This window comes from Photinus pyralis, unplaced genomic scaffold, assembly GCF_008802855.1.
Source record: "Photinus pyralis isolate 1611_PpyrPB1 unplaced genomic scaffold, Ppyr1.3 Ppyr1.4_LG6, whole genome shotgun sequence".
Taxonomy (NCBI): Eukaryota; Metazoa; Arthropoda; class Insecta; order Coleoptera; family Lampyridae; genus Photinus; species Photinus pyralis.
In genome coordinates, this window is record NW_022170663.1 from 3853501 (window position 1) to 3870851 (window position 17351).

At 35.2% G+C, this 17351-nt stretch overlaps 1 protein-coding gene across 1 annotated transcript in view; it reads left to right on the top strand.

The window, feature by feature from the left end:
* Positions 1-423: 423 nt before the first annotated feature.
* The window catches only part of LOC116174348 (homeobox protein caupolican-like), a 47399-nt gene continuing 30471 nt past the window's right edge, over positions 424-17351 (top strand). Inside the window, exon 1 of the mRNA XM_031492256.1 lies at positions 424-915. Coding sequence (XP_031348116.1) covers positions 877-915 — 39 coding nt within the window. The 5' untranslated portion in view covers positions 424-876. The remainder of the gene's footprint in view (positions 916-17351) is intronic.

Sequence of the window (17351 nt, forward strand, 5' to 3'; positions counted from 1 at the left end):
GAAATATGTATGTAGACACAAAGTTTAGCGATTGGGGATCTTGTAAGTTTGAATTTAAACGGAACGAGCGTAAAGGGGAAGGCAGAGAGAAGTTAAGAAAAGTGAAATACACGCCAGAATGTAACCGACGTGTTACAGGAGAAACCGTTGCATGTATAGAGGTGCGAACAGCGGTTGCACACGGGGATGATGTCTGCACGCGGTCGATCCATCACGAGCCACGGATTGGACGAGATGAAAAGGCGGTACGAGGCGGTTCCGTCTAGGCGCTCTTCAATCCGCCGCCGGCTCGCCCCAAAGAGGGGAAAAATGCGCTCCGGGAGGGGATCAGAAAAAGAAGTAGGGCGCAATTTTTAGTGGTGGTGGATCAATCGGTCCGCCGAGGGGAGGCCACAAAAATGTATCTCAGAAAGAGCAGAAAGGTCCCCGGAGAAAAGCTGCCCCGCCACTCGCGCGATGATTTTTTACGGATCGCCGCGACTACTGCGCTTGTGTTGTGTGATCGCGACAATTTGTCGCCGTTAAAAGAATTCCGTGACATCAGTAGTCGCGTTCTGTCGGTGGCAAAAACAGGGTTTGTTAGAGACGCTCTGACCGCGGAAAGTATCCCCCCCTTCCACTACCCCACTCCGCTCCACCCACTGGGCCGATCCTGCAAAAATCAGAGTTGGCAGAAAGAAGCACTTGGGTCAACCGCAATTATCACCTGGTGCGGCTTGTATTAGATTACGCTACCGAATTTTTACATGATATTCGTGATCGGTCACGTGGTGGACATGCGGCGGCGAGTGTAGTGTTTTGTACAGTGCGTGCTGGAAGCCAAACATGCTTCCTTTGGCGACGACTCAGTGAGTGCAGCAGTGACTGGGACACACCATGTCCCAGTTTGGCTTCCGAGTATCGCCGAATACCCAGGTATTATCAACATGACCCTGCGCGCTCCGAAATGGCTTAACACGCATCCCCTTATGTTACATTCTCAAAATACCTCACAAAACTTTACAATTTCATTTCCGGTTTACCTACTAACCCTTACATTCGCGAAGTTTTGAGTCACTTGTAGGTTGAAGCACCTAAAACTATTAAGTTCCTAACAAGGGTTCATACCTAGAAAGTGTCACTCACGAAAAAGAAATACCCGCTTTATGTCACTGGCATCCTGAATATTATATGTAGGTTTTACATTGGTTTGGTGCAATGTGAGCGATTGCTCATATTAGAAACGCGCTTCCTTTCTCTACTTACTCAAATTTGTAATGAAATCCATTTCTCTTGTAAGATGCGGGAAAATTCCTCCAAAACGCCATTTTAAAACTTAGGTAATCAAGTTTGTTTCTTTGTTCCAAATGAGCATTCAACAATTTAAGACAAGTCACGCGTTTTCTATTCTCAACCCCTTTGATTCCATTCCTTAGCCTCGTTCATTTCAATGTAATTTTGTTCTCCTCTTTGATTTTTGCTACACGTAAATTTAGCGCCATTGTATATAAAATGCGACTTTTTTGACTTGATGTTATCGAAGCAACAATTTTTTGGGAAATTTAAAAAAAAGAGGTAGAGTTATTACAAATGACACTCGCAGTACGTAAAGAAATCGCACAAGGGTATTGTAATCCAATAGTTTCCGGTGCGTTTTGTTAAAAATCAATAAATACTCAACGGGCATTAGAAAATTATACGCGCCATCGCCAACTCGTTTATCGCCAATAGAAGAGCCATTTAACACTTACTAATTATGTTTACTAAAATAAACAAGCAGGTGCAAGTTTCTCGTTTAGGATTTATATTCGGCTTTTTTTACCAATTAGACGCTTGTGCGGCAAAAGGTGATCGACACTAAAAATAACGGTGACATTTTACACGCATTGTTAACAAATGAATTTGTTGGCAAATTATGGCGCGTATAGGTGACCGAAATTGAATGTGTTGATGTGACAAAGCACGCGTTGTGAAATTGGTCCTTGATTTGGTAATGTTGGGAGTAATTTTAGTTTTGGCCGCATTATGTTTTGGTTCACTCGCATCTCATATTTTCCGTTGCAATAAACCGTTGGTAGTGTAAATCCGCTGGTTATTTATAAACTGAAACGCAAATTCTAACAAAACGTGAGAAAATGGTTACATTGGCAATTCCAAACAACGCCTAGGCTCAATATTGGGCCTTGAAGTACTTACGTAATTTGGTTCAAGAAATTAGGGTTGATGAGCAATTGTTAATATTTTGACCACTCACGGACCAATCTTTGAATCATCATTCCTTACTTTGGGGAACAAGTGGTATTGTATCGCTGATGTGCTCTATTTTCTATTACACTCAAAAATATGACGGTTTCAAAGTCATAAAACCTTTGGGAAAATAAAAGTACCAATCATTTAACTTTCTCAGTTAAATTCGCAGTGGATGACAAAAAAAAGCATGGCAAGCATGCCAAGAAATGTTAACTGGTTGAAACCTTCCTACGGGCCAATAGAACTTTCTATCTCTATTTTCCTGATTAATTGGTGTGCCTCCCTTTATATTATTAATTTATGATTAATTATAAAACAGCTTTTGCTGTACAATTTTCAACTAACCATGTTTAATTGTTGATACAAATTTAAAAAAATAGAATATTAAACATTTAATGGTACAACAAATGGTCAAATTTAACTCGAATTTTGTGTTAATCCTCGGGTTAATCAAAAATCGTCCTTTGGTAACACACATACTTAATCTGAGCATTCTTGAGATTATCAACTTGTTTGGTATCTGGTTTATTTTTTTTCCAAGTCTTGTTACGTCTTCCGAAGCATTACTTTTGAAGAGTCTAAATAAATTGTAAATAATTTTGATTTCTTCTTCATCCTTAACAGATTTTTTCAATTTGTTTGTACAGAAACTCGACGTGTGGAGCCAAAAATTAAATTCGGACACATCGGTCCAAAGCAACTTTTTTGCATTCGTTTATGAATGTGTTTTTAGCCTGCTATAATATTTCATGTTGTTTGGGGATCTTTAGTGGGGTTTACGAATGGAAATTCGTCCATATAATCTAATGGCAAGAAGGCATATTTTAATAATTGGTACTCTTTGCGAATTTCGGTTCATGTTACTGTTAAGTTGACGATTTTTAAATACCTCCACTCGTAATGAGTATTGTGGTCACCTGAGGTAGACAGGAACACTATAATTTCTCTTGAAACCTTAAAGTCGCTGAACCATGTTCCCCTGAATGGTGACTCTTCTATTCCGTTTTTTCCTCGGTTTTTCATTTGTGGTTTCCTTTCTCCTTCCCACATTTTCAATTAATTTCCTGAAAAACATGAATTTCGAGAATTTTTTCAATTTTTTTACTTAAAAAATTAAAGAAATTAATAATAACATTCCTTAAAACATTGACAAATTCAAAATATTTAAATGTTGAAATATCCAATTCTTTCAGAATTTTCTTGAAGTTATTCAGAATCTTCTCTTCCTCAACGTTTCCCACGATTTTCATACTTACCCAAAATACTCACGCAATTTCACTTAATTTACATTGGCACAAATTGCCCCAAATTCGCTCATGTGAAGTTAGAAATAATCGGCCAGGAATAGTTTTTGCATATTTCCAGTGAAGTTAGCAATAAATATGCAAAAAAAACATGCACGTGGACCCGTAAATCCAATTTAGAAGTATAAGCCGAGCTACAAGCTTCATTTTTCAGAAATAACAAATAAAGCGTAACCAACAACTAGTAGGTAGTTCTTCCTTTTCTCGGGCCTTTTCTCTTATAGATAGGTATGTAGGTATAAAATACCAAATATGCAAAAGATATGGGAACAATTCCAATTATTCAAAAATTTAATAAACAATGATATCAGGTAACTACTTTGGCCAAATCATGTAATACTTATCTCCAGCCTTTTCTCTTTTTCTTTTAAAAAGCTTCTACATGCCTATAAGAAGAGTGTTTGTGATGTAAAACCTTTTTTTTTTATTACTCCAATCCTCCTCCATGCGTAAGAGTTTTCTTTGTACAGAAACTCGACGCTTTTTTAAATCTTTAATGTGCGAGTAATTGGTGAAGCATAATTTCACCATAATAAATAGATGATTGTATACCTACTCAACTTCACTTTACAGTTGAGGTGGACTTCCTGAAACATTATGGATTTCGAGAATGGTACGGGAGGCTTCCCATTGTCCGTTTTTACATCAAAGTTAACATAAAATTAATGAAACCTCTTAGAAAAATGCAAAATCGAGGGGCAAGCCGCTGGGTTATTTGGTGTACACGGTTTGAGTTAAACGAGTAATCGTTGGCGTAATAGCACGCAAAAGTCAGGTAATGTAATACCGAGTAATACTACAGTAATGCCGAGTATCTACCAGTTGAGTAATTCCGAGTACTAGTAGACTATCTAATACCGAGTAATAGTTTGATTTGGTTTAAGCAGAAAAATGCAGGAGAAGCGCATTTTCTCACTCGTGTTGGAAGACCGCAACTACCCCTACAGCTTTCAAAATACTTAGTTCGTTCTGTTTTAACTCTGTACCTTATAGTTATGGTATTAGTGAGGAAACATATCGAATATAGCTAAGGTCTTTGGAGAGGTACTGATTAATGCATAGAAAATGCGATAAGGGGGAAAACCTTTTTACTTGTTTTTATGAATGTCGAACACGACTGACATTGCCTAATACTTATTATGTGCGTCCCTCTATTTCTGTTTCAGTTAAGAAAGGCTAAGCGCTTAAGGATTATTGTACTTACTGATGTGCTCTATGTGCTAAACTTTAGAAATGTTCTTATGTTAGAAAATAAATGTATCTTGTATGCACCAATCGATCTTATCGACAGTGGTACTTTAAGCTTACTAGACCTGAGCAAAGTAAAATAAAAAAATAGATTAAGTAAAACGACTCAATTTGTAATAAATTAAACAAACGAACTCTTGAGTATGTCTATATGTCGACATTACGTTTATATTATATGGCTAAAGCTATGCTCATTTTGAATTTCATGCAATTCGGTTCATAACTAACGGATGTGTCAAAAGGGCGTTCCCGCTTCCTCATTTTTTGGCCTTCATTGTCTACTCACGAACTCCGATCTACAAATTTGATAAAGAATCCGCCTGCAAAAGTTCATCGTAGTCGGTCCATTCGTGTTAACGGGCAGACAACCGGGCGGACAGACATCGCAAAATTATAAACTCGCTAGGAGCTCGATAAAAATTCATACTCAAACGTTTGTGAATTTCGGTGTTTATATACGGTATCGCTGCCGTTTGAGTATTATCTTAATTTCAATTTTAATGTTTTGTTACAAGAATAGTCGGTCGCAGTGAAAACCTGAAGGCACCAGCTTAAAAAGTGCCTATGAAGCAGTGTTATTTGTTTTTTGATATCTTTTAATAAGATCGAATATGGTTAATTTTGGTTTTTTTCGAATATCTTTGGAACTGATCGAAATTTCCGCACTTTTAAAACATCATTTTACTAAGCCGTAAAATACGCAACGTTTTTCTAATTTAACAGACTCAAATTCACGAGCAATACAGAGAAATATCGTGTACTGCTCGAGTAATACCTGAGTAACAGTGTGCATTACTCGAGTAATACTGAGTTGTAGTAGGTAGTATTATACGAATAATATGGAGTATAGATAATAGTTGGCAATAATTTGTGGTAATATGAGTACGAGTAATGGTACCTATGTACGTTTCGAACCAGCGGTTTACTCCTCGTGCAAAATATTTGTTTGATTTGAGAGTTTACAAATAAGTACGCCGATTTTCTTCAAATCATATTCTGGTGAGTGATGACATGTTTTGGCATTGTTGTTGACCATACAAGCCTGTACTGTAAAGTCAAGGTGAGACAAACTATAGTGAAGTTGGCAATAACGATACATCATATCTATAAATATGCAAAAATATGCACATGGACGGTACTACCCAATTTAGAGGTACGGACTTCATTTTTCAAAGATATGCAGATAAATAAGCGCTTTTACCAACACTAATAGTCCTTACTTGTCTCTTGTGTATAAAATAACAAATATACAAAGTATCTGAATAATTTCGGTTATTCCCTGAAGAAAATGATATGTTCTTTAGGTCTTCGAAATTACTCACATACACACATTAAAATAAAATAAACTAGATTGTAGAAGTTAATGCATGTAGTTCAGAGCTATGAAACTCCTACCTACCAAACTAACAAGATTTGATATGTTTAGTATCCAAAAGCCCCTAAATTAAATTTGTCCATCCCCACTTCGTATACCTAAGACGACAAAATTTGAAAATTATTTCCCAAAAAAGTGAGTTTTAAGTTAATGAATTTTATTGACGTTATTTAAGGTTTGATTTAATATCCCAAGATTTAAATATTCAGTCTACCTCCACTTCGTATACTTACTTAACAAAAACAACCAATTTTGACAATAATTCCTTAAAAACAGGGCCTATGTGTAGAAATTTTATTGATTTTTTAAGTGTTGATATCAGCAGAGATCAGCAATTGCAAACAAAATCCAAAAAATTAGCCTTAAGACAGCACTATAGTGGATGTAGTGGCACACATGCATATTTTTGCATACCCATTTATTGCTGTTAGTACCTATCTGTATCATTTTCCTAATAATTTCATCGTTACACATAATTCCCTCTTCAAAAATTCACCAAAATTCCCAGTAACTTCCTCAAGGCGTCTTGGGTTATACTTTAACAATCCTCTATGTTCTTTTCCAAATTTTCTTCTATGTTTCCCTGGAACATCTTCATAATTTCCCACAATCTTGCGCTTATTTTGCATTTTTCTCGTAATTTCTTATATTGACTCGAGCGTCTCTAATTTTATAAATTTCCTTAAATTTAATTTCCTTTTAATTTTCATAGAATCTTTTATTTCGTCCAAATTGTCTTATAATCTTCTATATACCATGTATTCTATCTCCCTAAGATTCTTTTAAGATCACTTTCCCATATTGCCAGAAGTTCTCCGGTAAGGATTAGGGATCGACCGATATGGCGTTTTTGATCGGTCGATATTGCTTGTTTGAAGATCGAAAATATCGGCCTTTTCCTAAAAATTTAATATTTGACCGATTTCAATTTCATTGAAGTTACAAGAAATTGTGACACTCGGTCAGATATTTTCCATGTTTATTACGAGTATTTTACGACTGGTGACATAGGAGCGGAGCGTCCCCTTTGGCGGCGCGTCTTATCACGGACGGCCATAAATTTTTACCTCGACACATGTTGAAGTCTTTCTTGCTATTTCTCACAGTACGTTTTGTTTTGTGAATTTTCGTGCTCTCATCTACACCCAGTTGTGCAGTCGTCAGAGAATATTCGTTCAAAATGGCTTCAAGATGTACCAAATTGTACCTAAATTTCCGCTGCATTAATCGAGAGGTGGATGCAGGTTTAAATAAAAAAATAAAAAAGTTGTGTTGAAGTATTTTCACAAAAATAAGATTTGCAAAGACGACAGAGTGCACCATATGCATGTTTTCTAACTGAATCAAAACATCAAAACCTTGGTGTATTATACACCACGATCAAAACAAATGGTTTTACTTTAAAAGCACATTACAATACGAATCACGCGAGAGAAATTCTTGTCTCGTATAGGAAATTTTGAGGAAATAACTGGGACATATGTAGGAAATGGGCGAAATTAGAGGAAATTCTGGGGAAATATTCATAAAATTCCCTGACAATTCCTGGTCTTTTCGATTATCAGAGAATGTTTTCATTCCTCTTTTCTTTTTATATCCTTTTTTTGGGTTGACCTAAATTTCCCCAAATTATTTATATACGACATAAGTAATCGTAACACTTTTTTATTTTCCCATCCGAACATTTTCCTGGAATTGTCTCATAGGTATACCTACTCTGAATTTTTTTCTTAATTAGGTGCACAAAATTCCTTTATATTCGTATAGTATTTTCTTATCCACTAGAATCTCATTCCATTCCCAAAACGTTTTTATACTCGTTTTTATACATATATATCCAATAGCTTTCCCGAATTCATCTAAACTTCCATACAGGATCATTTTTTCAATTATACGAAATAAGTGTACTTTTTCTTTAAAAAAATTGACTCTATTGTTCCAAATTTTCTGTACATTTCCTCAGATTACGTATTTTCTCAAAATTGCGCTGATTTCATGTGAAACTCTTCTAGAATTTGCTGTAGTTTCCCTAAGTTTTGTCCAATGCCTTCCTCCCTTCCCTATTTCTTGAGAATTTCCTCATCCTGTGTTTGATGTATAGTGCTCCATTTTATAAGTTTATAATATAGAAGGAAATAAATGGACTAAATGGTAATATTGCTCATCCTATCTCGTCCAAACTGCCATACATCCCCCGTTCTTTAAAATTTACCTCGAATATCGCCACCGCTGTCTTACATTAAAATGTTTCATTATACGCAAATAGCAACTCTTTTAAAAACTGCCTTTTTTTATAAGATTTTGTCGGACTGATTTTTCTTTCCCTTACATTTCATTACATTTCCCCCAAAAGACTTCTTTTTTCCCTGTTACTTTGTATTTATTGGCCCATTTTTGTCCCAATCCAGATCAAATGAGATTTCCTCCCTCGTTTCCTCCTAAAATCTGTCACATTGGCAGACATTTTCCATTTTTTCTACCAACACAAAATATTTTCTCAAAGTATGAGTTCTGTATCAAAGTTTTTTCCTTATTTTTCTATAATTTGTTAATGATTCGATGTTGTATTGCCGTCTGTCCGTCTGCACGTTAACTTTGTTTAGAAACGTGAAGTGCTGGATGGCGGTAACTACTTACATACAAATATCTAATATAAATGCAAAAGAAAACCTTACTAAAAATAAAATTTTACGAAAAAACATTCAGTCTCGCCTAGGTCTTATTCGCTAGAATATTGAATATTCTGTGTATAATTAATGATGCAAAATTACAAAAGATGTACGCCGTGCAATTTTGCCAATTGTGCTGTATAAATGTCTAACATTGAACTAACATGACTTCTATTGTTCGTATTGAATTTGATTATTGTTAGCGACCCTTTTTCTTTAGAGCTTGCAAAAATGAGGTTAATCAAATGGTACATTATTGAATTTTTTGCTTATTAATTTTGGCATAATTGCTGCGCATTGAATGTTTGAATAATAACTCACATCATATTTTGGTAGCGCGTGTCCTACCGAATTTTCTTTTATGAGATCTTTTACAAAGCGCCTCTGTGGATATGAATGAAATCATTAACTCAGAAAATACTTATTGATCTAATCTAGAAAAATCCCAAAAATTAATTATTTATTAATTAACAACCGATAATTTCCAAATGACAAAGTTTTTGTAAATCTTAAAAACCTTAAGAACGTTTTTCGTCTCAGAGGTTCTTTGAGAAAAGTTCTTTGAAGCCTTCTTGTAATTTTCCAGTCATTTCCTTATAGGAATTTATACAAAAGTTAGGAAAATGGCACATTACTGGCGAGGAAATATTTAATTTCTAAGTAGTGTCATTTAAATAACGAGTTTTTATACTACATTTTTCCTGGAAGTGTTTTTCGAATTGAACTCTAAAAGTAGCTAGAAATTACCCCTCCGATAAATTCTCATCGTTGATTAATCAAATCACTTCCAGCATTTGAAGGCATAACATCAAGAAATTTAACCACCATAATTAAAGAAAACATCGCAGGGACCATCATATATACTAAGAATAGAAACTTCAGCCTACAACTTTCACTCGCTCGTCGAGTTGAAGCCAAAATACATATGATTTTTATGTCAAAGGTGCTATTCGCATCCTCAAATCAATCGCCACAAACGACTGTATTACTCGAGGTATTACTCTTCAAGGTCTCATATCAAAACATGCAGTTCCTTCTCGCAATCTTAATTTTCCACATTCTTTAGATCGTTTTGCTTCCACCGATTCAGAAATCCGCAAAACCATCAACTTTTTTTCAGCCGTGTCTAGTCCAAGAATCGATGGTTTACGACCTCAATTCCTCAAAAGGCCTGATTTTGAAAGTGCAGGCGAAGATCGTAAACGTGCATTACTTCTCCCTGCAATTTTCTACTAGATGGAAGAGCATGTGAAGAAATTCTACCTAAATATTTTATATGGCGGGAAAAGGAAAGGAGCCGTGAAAATGTTGGCCAACCTACTACAAGAGATGAATTCCCATGTCCCATATTTCCTTATAAGAACTGTTTGTTTATTCCAAAATTTAAGGACTTTATCAGCACTTGCGCTCCTTGGAGATTTACCTATTTGGTAGATATAATACAACTCTCCGCGTAATTCTCATGCAGATACTCAATCTCCCACTTATACCAGGAATGGTTAATTGCTTGCTATTGTGCACTCAATTTTTATGATTCTTTAAATTCTTAAAGTATTCGTTTAGTTTTTCAAATTCACTGAAACCCTTCAAGCACGCTGGGCCGCCCGCAGGGATCTTTATAGATTTTTAATGTTTTTCGAGTTCTTATAATTGTTCCGTTTCTTCAAAATTCTTCTTTCATATTTATTATTCAGGTCCTGCGGCTCTCTCCATCTTTTCGAATCACCTAAAATTCTACGGACATAATCAAATTAGATTAGAAAATGTATCTAATTTTCAAAATAACAGGACCAGTTTCAGATCTTCAAGACCTCAAACCAAAAATGACACGTTCAGGCTTGTTTAATGCATGAGTTAATTTTATAAACAATAGGTAATATTATAAACAATTACAAAACGATTTTGCAACACGAGGTCACGGTCGAGCGATAATCAATTAGTGAGGAAAACTCTTCTTCTGATAGTGCACGCAATATATTAGTATTCTTTGACAAAATTCGTGTAAAAATCAACGTTGTTTGATGCGTAAAAATTGTTGCACATACCCTCGTACATCGTGATTGATGTATCTTACAAAACGTTGTGATTGTACCGAAAACCACACGAATTAATTCAATAAATAAATAATGCTTCGCTTTTATCAAACATTAATAATGGACAGTAGGCCTATTCGGTTAAATAATTAATAAAACTGACACTATCGCCGTATTCGATATTTTAAAACATGTTTTATCGTATGACAATACGTGATTTCAGAGTAAACAATTATTTTATAATAACGTAAACTTTCTTCCACTAAATACAGTAGCTTTTGTGATCTCTCTTAGTATACGCAATGGTAATGTGAATGTGAAGTGTACCTACCTCGATAAAAACGCATGTAAAGGTCGTATGACACGTAACATAATAGAATTTACCCAAAACTAAATAAATAATCGAAATGGGGATAAGTTCCTTTACTGCCATCGTATATATAGAAAAGCAGTAAAAACCCTATTCGGGGACAAAAACCTTTAGTGCCATCAAAATTAAATCTTTCCGCCGCACGATTATCCACCTTATACCGTAAGGGCGTAAGAATCCCGTAGAAATATTCTCTTTATACATGCTACTAAATATAATTTAGCAGCTGGCCGTACCCTCCACCGAGTGTTAGTAACGCCAAATTTCACCCATCAAAATAAATATTAAATCGTTATAAATCACTAAGGGCACACACACGTTATTCCTGCGTTTCGGCTCAGTTACTTTTACGAGAGGGGGAGCCAAATTTTCTAAGTGATGAATTGTTTTGTGGAAGTAAAATATGTTTATTTAGTGGTTCGCTAATGTACCGTAAATGATACACATTTTTTCAAAAATAAATATTGCCCGCGAGAGAAAGTTACAGCTGATGTCAATAAGGGAGCCAACTGTGTGTCGATTAGATCTGTTTAGTCTAATTAGTAATTTTTTGGTCAAATTTTAATTCGGAGCCGTTTTTTACGATTCATTAAAAAAAGGTACCAGAACTCACTAATAGATGTCTGATTCTTATCGCAAGGTTTCCGTGCCCACATGTTCTCATCCTATTTTTTATTAGGCACGTTGCGAGGAATGTTACTGTTATTATGAACTACTTAGGTAAAGGAATCGATTAGTTCAAAGGCTTTCGCTGTATAATCTAATACGGTCACTGCATTTAGTGCCACTTTTTAGGCTTCTTCATGTTTTTAATTAATACCAATTAGCATTTACAATATGGCGAGCCATTGATCGCTCATCAAGTTCCATTTTCCAGTTTTGCGGTGGCTAAATTCCAGAGCGGAGATTCAGTTCATGGATCGTCTTAATCTATTAGAGAATAGTGTGACGTGAAATAGTAGTTATATAAGTACATATTTTTAATTTTAAAAGCATATGTAAGTATTATGTAAATAAGCAGAAATGCTTAGCTCTTTTAAGTGAATTATTCTTTATCAGCACATTTATCTATGCTCTTTTCTAAGCCAAAGGAAGCAATAAATAATGCCTATAAGCTGAAGAATTTTAATATTAGGTATGGTTTAAATACGTTTAACAACGAACGCAACTTTTTTACAAACTGACTTTCTGAAACGTTTGCAAAACATAACCGTATAATCCACCGATAAATCACGTTTCGTTTCATCAGTTTCAATCGTTTTTTCATGGTCCTTATTTTCGTGCTGTCACTTTCAGTAATGCCTCAAATGATAATGTTTGAATATAGTATGGGGGAAATTGGCTGAACGGAAATCGATATTGCTGCGTGTGCTGAAAAAGCGTTAATTTAAAATTAATCGAGATATGTTTCGGAATCTTAAATTGAAATTTATAGTTAGTTTTAAAATTCCTGGATGTAGTTTATTAAGAAGTATCATCGCGAGATCATGCGTTAAATACCAGGAAAAGTGATCTTGAAGATGAAATTTATGATGTACAATAAAATTAAAGGTGTATCCATAGAAAGGTGCAATATAATCAGGTTTAGAATTAGTTTTTACATAACATCCATGTTTACTTTAATCTTTTGATTGCTATACTTTTTTTACTTTCTTACCCTTTATGCTGTTTGGGTCGCTGAAGTTGAATTTGAATTTTGCAGGCAAAAATTTTGCCCGGAACTTTGTTTTTTTTTGCACATTTTGTCAGTTTTCTCAGTTTTTGGGTGGTGTCTCAGAAAGGAAGTGTTTTTTCAAAAAGCCCGCTAGAGCACCTCAAACAGAAACATATTGAACAGAAGCTCGTACATTTATACTAACTACTAGGCGTAGTCAAAGGAAACTCGACCCGCAGTAAACTGGTACACATTTCTAGAGCTTTATCCCACTGCTGAACAAGACGTTTTGACCCATAGATGCGCGCCTGTGCCTATCTCATCACGCACAAGATCCGTCAGGTTTCATTTCACTCTAATACTTCAGACAGATGCAGTTCTACTCCAAGTGCGGGATGTCGTTTTTTAGGGAAGGAAATGTTAGATACCTTTGTTTCCCTTGTCCCCACTTTCTGCAATAGTCTCACTAACCAGGGAGAGAGTTCTACTTCACTGTCGAATGATCCGTCCCCAATGGTATTTGAGAGATCTTTCTCGATTTGTCATGTTATTGCAGAGGACCCCTCGTAATTAATGCACAGATTGGTGCAGTTTAAACCTGCCTTTTGAAGCTACATTTTTTCCGTTTTGACGTATCTGCATGACATCAGACTCAGCAGTTCGCGGGTGGAGCGGGAGCTTTTAAGCTTTTTAATATGTCTTCTTCATTTATGTTGGTATTGTTATGTAATCGATATACTATCTACTCTGCGTTCCAGAAGTAATATTATATAATAAATAATAATATAATTAAAACAAACGTACTCTTCAGATTATATATTGATTTGATATTGCACATGAAAAATACTCAGTATTTTATCTAAAAATATGAAATTAAAAATAGGTATTTTCCGATATTTTCATTTGAAAAAAAAAACCGATGGTGCAAAGTTTGCTCCGAATAGGTTCAAGCGTTTGCCAGAGACATAGAGGCGTGACCCTACGACTACGAGGTCATCGGATTTGACCCATTTTCCTAAATATAGACATATAGGTCAACTGTGCAAAGTTTGTACTAAATCGGTACAAGCGTTTGACAGTTATCGTGGTCACGGACAGACGGACATCATCGAGTTTCTTATAAAGCTCGCATCTTAATAATGGGGTAAATGCACAAATAAGGGAACTAAGAAAAACTGGGTGAAGTGGTGATGGAACACCTGTGGGGAATAGGAGGGAGGAGTAATTGTCTGTAAAGGTCTTTTCGGTGCAATGGTGGGAGTGGTGCTTACGTACGGAACAGAGATATGGGGGTGAAACGAATGGGATGAGCTTGAAGGAATACAGGTATTCCAGATGGGTATTGGGTCTAAACAGAAAGACACCGAATTATGTATATATTAGGGGAGAAAACAAAAATTGAGGAAATAAGGATAATATCAATAATGGGAATAAGTGAGAGAATGCTTGTCGATAAATGAACACAAAACGAATTGAGTATGAACAAAGAAATACACTGAAAGAAATTGTAAAGGATGGGCCAAGGTGGGCAGACTAGAGAGATAGGGGAAAGGATGAATTGGCAAACAAGGATATTGACACACAATTACAGCAACAGAGAGTGCAAATAGAGAGCTCACGGAAAAACAGTAGGTACAAGTAGCTGATAAGGGAGTAGTTGCAGAAATACCTAAGGGAGGTATGAAAAAATATGAAAATGATAGCGAGGTTTCATGTAAAATGGTAAAAAGATTAAGGGAAAGCAGAAATGAACTTCTGGAAGAGGACAGAAATAGATGAAAATGATTTTAAGAAATGGAAAAAAAATACATACATTTCAGGTTTTGTTTTGTATTCAATTTATTGTAAAAAGTTTTTGCGATTCGGCGTTAGTAAATTTTGATTGATTGATTAAGTCTCAAATATCTCAAAATTTTCGTTTATTCTTTTATTTTCTAAAAATGTTTGGAAAACAACCTGTTTAATAAACCACTTTCTCCATGTTTCCTTTGAATAAAAAATGATAACGATTATAGCTATCGGATTCCGCGCTTTCTCATATGATGCGTGTGTCACCAAAAACCCAAAAGTATTCTTTTCAGGAATTTTCCAACTAAATCACTTACCGAGAGCGGAAATAATTGGTTATTGTATAGTGCATACAATAACAAACTATTTCCTTAATCAGCTACCATAAGATGTCAAAGAAACGATGGAACTTTCCGACTTTGGTTTCTAAAATTCCTAGTATGATAAAAATTCAGTTTTATTTTTATATTGTAAGATAGCACGTAGTGCACCACATTATAGTGTAATTTTTTTAAAAATTTCTACAAAATCAAAACGGAATCACTGCAAGGTCTAAAGTGCATTCCATTAGTTCGATCCAGTCGTTTAAAAGCATTGCAGCGACAGCGAAAAGGAAACGTCGTAATAGAGGTATAATATGCTTAATAACAGAAGTGTTCTCTTTCTTTGGCAAGTTCTTGCGAGGGGCCATCTCATTTTTTGAAAACAAAAATGTTATCCCTGCTGAACGGGTACAAAATTCGGCGAAAAACAGTAAGTAATATTAAACATCCAACGCGTTTAATTTATAAGCCATGCTTGTGTATATTAACCTGCATCTGCAAGTAAAATCGAATTATAAAACTATTGCTGTAATCGACAGTTCGGATGAATGTGATTATTAACCACTTGTAAAGCTTGTAGACTGCAGCAAATAACTTAAATAAATTAAGCGCTGGTGGAAACCAAAATGCCCTTAAAAGTAACAAAACTTGCGTTCTTCTCTGCAATGATAGCACAACAGAATGGTGAAAAGAAAACCAGAAGGAATTTAATTTTTAAATGTAAAAATGTATTTTGGGTGCTTTTTTAACCTCATGATCAAATCCAGTTTATAATTACGCCAGTGGATTCATTGACATAAATCTTTGCAGCTAATTTTTTCCCTTGAAAAATAATAGTGATGAAATGCGCAGAAGGTACCTACATACAAAATTTATTTAAATGTTTTGATAAATTAAAAATTTTTTTGATTCGGCATTAGTTTTACTTGAGGGCCCTACATACAAAATTTCAGTAATTTAGGTATCTTACCAATTAAACAAGTTAAAAAGTAATCGTAAACGATTTACATAAAGCGCATTTCCACTTGCATTCATTTCCCATTTGTAAGATGCAACTTCTGTTAAAATCGTAAAAATCCGGCCACAAATATGAAAGATAGCGTTGCACATGGGCAATCCATTTTTGACGTGCTACTTCAATTTCAGTTTATGAGAAGAATTTCATTTCAATGCTTTTCTAAATAAGAAAGTTGGAACTGCGCATGCGCAAACCTAAATTTTGAAACTAATGTTAGATTTTCCTTTGTTCCAAGCGCCTAAGTATCAAATTTCAGTTAAATGCTTCCATAGATAAAAAAGTTGGCACTGCGCATGCGCAAAATAAAATTTTGAAACTGGCGCTAGATTTTCCTTTATTCCAAGTGCCTATGTATCATATTTCATTTAAATTCTTCCATAAATAAAAATGTTGGCACTGCGCATGCGCAAAACCAAATTTTGAAACTGGCGTTTGATTTTCCTTTATTCCACGTGCCTATGTATCACATTTCATTTAAATTCTTCCATAAATAAAACAGTTGGCACTGCGCATGCGCAAAACCAAATTTTGAAACTGGCGTTTGATTTTCCTTTATTCCAAGTGCCTATGTATCAAATTTCATTTAAATTCTTCCATAAATAAAAAAGTTGGCACTGCGCATGCGCAAAACCAAATTTTGAAATTGACGTTTGATTTTCCTTTATCCCAAGTGCCTATGTATCAAATTTCGTTTAAATTCTTCCATAAATAAAAAAGTTGGCACTGCGCATGCGCAAAACCAAATTTTGAAATTGGCGTTTGATTTTCCTTTATTCCAAGTGCCTATGTATCAAATTTCATTCAAATACTTTTATAAGTAAAAAAGTTTGCAATTCGGTTTATAAATGGTCGAGATGCGAAAAGGGCACTGTGAATTTTGAATCGATTCGATTCAACTTTTGGCATTGCGTATTATATGGCTAAAGCTATGCCCATATTGAATTTCATGCAATTCAGTTCATAACTAACGGAGATGTAAAAGCGATCGAACATTTCTAAACAAAGTTATCGTTCACACGGACAGATAGATGGACAGACAGACAAAGGAACAGACGGACAGACCAACAGGCAGACGACAGATAGCAATGCAAAATTATAAACGATCTCTAGGATCGTTAATAAACGGCAAAAGTGTAAAATTATGGAACATGTAAAAAACGGTTTTTTGTTTTTTTTACAATAACTTTTTTTGTAAGCGGTACAGAAAAAATTCCTTCCTTGGTACAAGACTCGACACCATAACGAACCAAATAGCGAAAAAAGTAGAACAATAGCTCTTAAGGTAAAGAACTAGTAGCGTCGCAAAACGAGCGGACGGACGGACGGACAGACAAAGTGGC